Raw genomic sequence first — 6,508 nt, 5'->3', positions numbered from 1 at the left:
TATTTTACAATATATTAAATAGAGACAACCCGTCATGCAAATCTTTATCAAAATTGCACGTTTATTTCTGCTCAATGAAAACTGGCTCATGTCGTACCCAGCTGTGAGGTTTACTTCCTAAGTCGTTAGACTTATGCGGTTATTAGGTGTAATACCCCTAAAAACACCCGTTTTAAAATGTTAAAGATTTCTTACTTAACCAATTAATGTTTCCTTAAAACAAAGCCTTAAACCAATAGACCTAACGCTACTTCAAATGACCCAAACCCCTTGAGACTTTTAGACGCAAAAACCCCAAAAACACCTTCATTGGCCAAACACTCGCCCCGGGGCTACACGATCGCTTACCTCATAGTCCATTACCCATTGGGCAAAACCCAATCATACGTTTGAACCTTTTTACTCTTTGTGTGAACGGTACTGAACGCTCGCCCATTAGTACACGAGCGCTCGCTGCCATTTATGAAATGTAATTTTAACCCATTCTTCAATTTTCAGACCCAAAGCTCGCCTCCACCCTCTATATAAACCCTGCTATTCGACCCTTTGCCACCTTCAACCTCGGAAAACCCAACCCCAATGTGAGGAAAGGCTTGGAGCAAGAAAGAAGAGAGTTTGGAGCCCTTGCTATCTTCTAAGGTGATTTCTGGACCCTTCCTTTATGCCTTTTTAATTGTTGTTACTGCTTTCATAATGTTACAAGTTTAAAAGATGGTATGACAAGCTCTTGTACCCATTTTCTTACAAAACCAAGAAATGTTTTCAAAAGGCTTTAAACACCTCTTTGATTATTTGTGTTGTGCTTTGTTACGATACATGTTGTGTGAAATACCACCTAAATTAGTAGGCGAATATTCGGTATGTTTTACTTGCAAGTGCGGAAGATCGAAATGATAGTATAGCAAGCGAATATGAGATCATTCCCGTGAGGATTGTGAAATTCTGTTTAGGATGTAATTTCCTAATTAATTAACAAAATTCAACCAATTGTCACAGATCGCATTTAATAATAAAATAAAAGGTAATTAAAGATAGAAATAAGAACTAGGGTTAGGGTTTTGATATCCACCACTAATCACACAACTAATTAAGATAAACAATATGCCAATGCTAACAATTATGCCGGTATACTTAATGCTTGCCAACCTAAGGGCATGATATCTACTTCTTAAGCCAATGATCTCCCTAAGCAACGAATTAGGTATATAATATCTACTCTAATTCTTTTCTTTCTCAAAGAATTTAGCATGGTATCTACTAAGTTATTCTTCAAGAAAGCATAAATCTATGGAAATTGACAAACACATGAAGCTTAGGGCATAGTATGTACTCTCGGTTTTCCATGTTGATTAATTCAAGAACCCATGATGAGGTTCTTTTGTCACTCTATTATGCCCAGGATTCGGTCATCCAAATTGACACAAATAACAAATCCAAACACATGCATATGTTAATTAGGCACATTCATATGAGGAATTCAATCAAATAGGAAATAATCAAGTTAACCACTCAAATATAATTGCAGCAAATGCGCCAATATTGAAATCCTAAAAAGATATGACTAGGGCTTCAATCTAGCCCCTAACAAGGGTTTAGTTACACATAATGAAAATAAAACTAAAAAGGCAAAAAAAAAAAATAAAAAAGATCGAAAACACTTCTTGCTTGAGCCTCAATTTCTTCTTTCCAAGATTGAATTCTAATTGTATGAATAGAGGGTCTATTTATAGGCTTGGGAATAATCCTAGACGTTCTAGTGCAAATCAACCAACTCACAAATTGAGTTGGAATTGGATTTTAGTCTTTGAAACAGTGCAAAATCGTGGCAAAACCGTGTCTCTGCTGCCCAGCGCATAAGTGCGCTCGATCACATTGTTGTGATTGATCCTTTGGCTGGTGCGCTTGAGCTTGGATGCTTGTGCGGTCGAGGGCTACTGCGCTTGATCCTATGGCTGGTGTGATTGAGCGCTGATGTGCTCAATCCCAACTTGGCCTGCGATCAATCCCATGCATTCCAACTTTCTTTCCAAAATGTCATTTAAACTCTGAAACTTTCCATAAACGCCTTCTTTTCTTCAAAACTCTAAAAATGCTAGAAAACATAAAAACAACACAAAACCTCAAATAATAACCATACTAAGAGATTAACATATGTGAATTAAGGGGCTATAATGTGTAACATTCAGCACTTATCATACCCCCAAACTTACATGTTGCTAGTCCCTTAGCAATACAAAAATAGAAACTAAATTGAAAAATTGAAAAGATAAATCCTTCTTTCATGGGATGTACGATTGCATTTAGCGTATGCAACAAGCATTTTAAACCCCTAAGCATGCCTAGAGGACAAGTGAAGTCTCATGAAGGTTTAACTTAAATGTTACCCACAAACATTATGAAAAATTCATGTTATCCAAAAGATTAAAGTATCACTCAAAACATTGATTTTTATTCATTAGCAAGCTTAAAACCACAAACTCCATCTTCACAATGAATTGGAATTCCAAAGTCAAACCACATACAAAAGATAGGCTAATGCATCACAAGTTCAATTTAGTGTGAAATGAAATAACACATAATTATGAGGCTTCAAATTATTTCCAAATGTGCAATGATTCAATACCTCAAATTTCACGGGGATTCCATAGGAATGAATAACCAAGGCATAACTTTCTTTTCTTTCTTTTTGGTTAGGCTGTGCAATGCTTAGTTCCCTTGATCTTTCTAATTAACCCATATATGTAACGAGTGTTAAGCCAATGTCTCCCAAACCAGATGCTTTTAGGGCATTATGTGCAAAGACACCCTTGAGGACTTACTAACTCGAGTAAAAAAGGTAACAAAACCAAACTAGCCATGACTTTAACAAAATCAAAATTTCCACCTTTTGATATGAACACTCATTGCTTAATGAGGCAAGAGATCCAATTACTTAGCGAAAATCTCATGATAAGTGATAAAATATTCATATTTTCAACCCTTAACTTGCATGTTTTAATCTTTTGGTTTTGGTTAATTAGGCCATTTTACTTCCTTTTTGTATTTTCTTTGCTTTTGTAGGCTTTTGGAAAAAAATGAAGTAAATCTGGAAGATTTGGGCTCAAAGAGACAATTTTGGAAAAATTAAAGTTTCTAGTAGTGTGATCGATCGCAGGAGACTTGTGATCGATCGCACACGGGTTGCGATCGATCGCACCTGTGCGCTAGAGAATTCTAGAAGCTGCGAACAGACTTCCTTTCCTTCCATATTAGGGTTTTCCAACTCCCAATTGTAATAGGATTAAAACCCTACGAAATTCCTAGGTTTACTTGTGTAACAAGGACTTCTAAAGCCTATAAACAGACTTCTTAGCCTCTAGGAATAGGTGTGGAGAAAGAGGCACAAGCTCTGGAAAGGAACTGAAGGCTGAATCAAGAGGAGTTTGGGTTTTTCTTCTCTTCCACCTTTTATCTTTATTATGTAGTTTATATTTTATTTAGGGCTAGATTGAAGCCCTAGTTATGTTTAATTAATATTTCAATATTGGCGCCTTTGTGATGATCTTGTTGTGCTATTTAACTTGATTAATACCAGCTTGTATGAATTTCTCATATGTGTGTGCTTGATCAACATATGCATGTGGTATGGACTAGTTAGTTAAATCAATTTGGATGACCGAGTCCTGGGTTTAACATAAGTAACAAGAGATATCCACGCCATCCTGACTGAACTTGGGTTGGGACCAACGCATTATCCTTATTCTAGATCATTGTAACACCCGCCTTCTTAGGCACCACATGAATAGGACTCACCCATTTGCTGTTAGAAATCGGGTATATAATCCCCACATCTAGGAGCTTGATCACTTCAGCCCTCACTACCTCTTGCATGGCCGGATTCAACCATCTCTGAGGTTCCTGAGAGGGTTTAGAATTCTCTTCCAAGTGAATCTTATCCATTACCACTGAAGGATTGATTCCTTTGATGTCTCCAATAGACCACCCTATGGCTTCTTTATGCTCTTTCAAGACATCCAACAACTTCTATTCTTGATCATCAACTAGGTTGGAAGCAATAATCACAGGCAAAGACTCAGCATCACCTAGAAATTTGTACTTTAGGGTGTCAAGTAGAGGCTTTAAATCCAACTTGAGAGGCTCAACCGCTAGTGAAGATGGGTTGGGGGATGATGACTTAGTGGTTTCTCCATTGTCAATTCTTATCTCAAGAGTGGAATTCAATAAGACATCAGCTTGCTCAAGTAGATGGTCAAGGTTTATATCATAACCTAGTTTAGTAAAGCATTCTTCAAATTGATCTTCTAGACTTGGCTCAGTAAAAACATCGGCTTGCTCAAGTAGCTTGTCAAGGTCCAGATCTCGTCCAAGATGAGTAAAGCACTCTCCCAACGGGTCCTCAAGACTTGGCTCATTGAAGGTCTCCTCAACTATCTTCTCAAGCAGGCACATACTTCTGACCTGCTCATATTCAAATGGCTGCCTGCTTATATCAAAGATGTTCAGCTCCACTGTCATGTTCCCAAAGGATATCTTCATTGCTCCCGTCCTACAATTGATGAGGGAATTGGCTGTGGCTAAGAAGGGTCACCCTAAGATCACAGGAATTTGTATCCCCAAATTTAGAACAGGTTATGTGTTAAGGATAATAAAGTCTATAGGGTAGTACAACTTATCAACTTTTATGAGAACATCTTCAATGATCCCCCTCGAGATTTACACAAATCTGTCAGCCAACTGAAGTGTTATAGAAGTAGGTTTTAACTCTCTCAATCCCAACTGAATGTAGACTGAATATGGTAACAGATTAACACTAGCTCCCAAATCCAACAACACTCTTTCCACTTGGTTGTCACCGATCATGCAAGCAATAGTAGGGCATCTAGGGTCCTTATGTTTGACAGGAATTTTACTTTGAAGAATGGAGCTTACTGCTCAATCAGAAAAGATTTCTTCGGAAAGTTGGTCCTTCTCTTGATAGTAACCAAATCCTTCAGAAACCTAGCATATGAAGGCACTTGTTGGATGGCATCTAAGAATGGAATGTTGATTTGAACTTGTTTAAATACCTCCAAAATGTCTTCAAACTTTGAGCCTTTCTTGGGAGCCATCAGCCTCTCTGGAAAAGGAGCCTTGGGAACAAAATTCCTGGGGATATCCTTAATAATAGGAATGACTATGCTTGGTTCAGAATCTTTAGCAAGTTTGTTCTGACTTTCTTCCTCTTCTGACACCTTAGGGGTCTCTTCAAGCATAGTTACTTCATTATCCACTTGTTTTCCTGACCTCAAAGTAGTAATGGCTTGCACATGCTCTTGTCCATTAATAGGAGCGGAGGAATTTCCAACAACAAATTGCCCTTTCGGGTTAGCCACATGTTGACTTGGGAACTTTCCCTTTTCTCTCTCACCCAACTGACTTACTATCTGACCAATTTGACTTTCCATCTTAGCTATAGCTTGAGTGTTGATTTGGGTGAGATTCTTAAGCTCATGTATGGATTGGCTGTTTAACTGTATGGACTGGCTTCATGACCTGGTCAGTTGACTGCATGAGTGCCTTGAATGTGTCGTCCAATGATAATTGAGGTTGTTGCACTTGAGTGGGTGATTGGAAAGCAGGATGTTGGGCTTGGTGAGATGACCAGAACTGATTCTGAGCCTGTGGAGGGAATCTTGGAGGGTATTGATTTTGAGCTTGATTAGTAGTTCCTTCTTGATTTTGTGGTTGATTTTGCTTCCAAAAGAAATTGGGGTGATTTTGCCACCCTGGATTGTACGTCTCAGCAAAAGGTTCACTTGTTGGTTTCTTATAATCATTGAAAGCATTCACTTGTTCCAACGGATATTCAGCAAATGTTGACAAAGACGGGCAATTTCGAACCATGTGCATCGGGCTGGCACATAACGAACACACTTCAATGTGGTGATCACTTGCCGAAGTCACTAATTTGTTCAGAGAGATAGGTTCAACTTAACGAGCAAGAGCATCAATTTTCCTTTCAAGATCATCCTCTTTCTCACCTCATAGATGCCTCCTTTCTTGGGTGTATGGGACTACTTATCCAATCGACTTGAAAAATCCCACTGTTGTGAATTGTCGAATATATTCTCCAAAGGTGTGTAAGCTTCTTCCCCGGTAAGATTTAAGAAGCCCCCACCATTCATGGACTCAATCATGTTATGGTTCTGTTGAGTCAAACCATCGTAGAAAAATTGAATGAGCCGCCAATTCTCAAAACCGTGTGGTGGGCACTTCACTGTCAGCTCTTTAAAAGTCTCCCAGCTTTCATAGAATTTCTACTCATCTTCTTGAATGAAACCGCTAATCTCCTGACGGTATTCTTTGATCTTGGACATCGGAAATAATTTATTGTAAAACTTGCTCAACAGAGTTTCACAAGAGGTGATGGATCCAGGCATGTTGGAGTGTAACCAGTCTTTCGCTTTACCATGTAGTGAAAACGAAAACAATCTGAGATGCACGGATTCATCAGAGAAATTTTGGTACT

General features: G+C 38.5%; 1 protein-coding gene across 1 annotated transcript; it reads right to left on the bottom strand.

Moving 5' to 3' along the window:
• Window positions 1-4,925: 4,925 nt before the first annotated feature.
• On the bottom strand, window positions 4,926-5,883 carry LOC148583350 (uncharacterized). The gene is made up of 2 exons (XM_088511374.1): window positions 5,533-5,883; window positions 4,926-5,423 (listed from the first exon to the last, which is right to left on the bottom strand). The coding sequence occupies exons 1-2, from the start codon at window positions 5,881-5,883 to the stop codon at window positions 4,926-4,928; spliced, it is 849 nt and encodes a 282-aa protein (XP_088367500.1).
• Window positions 5,884-6,508: the final 625 nt, after the last annotated feature.

This window comes from Corylus avellana, chromosome 10, assembly GCF_965113065.1.
Source record: "Corylus avellana chromosome 10, dhCorAvel1.hap1.2, whole genome shotgun sequence".
Lineage (NCBI taxonomy): Eukaryota > Viridiplantae > Streptophyta > Magnoliopsida > Fagales > Betulaceae > Corylus > Corylus avellana.
This window is presented reverse-complemented; position numbering and strand designations above follow the sequence as displayed.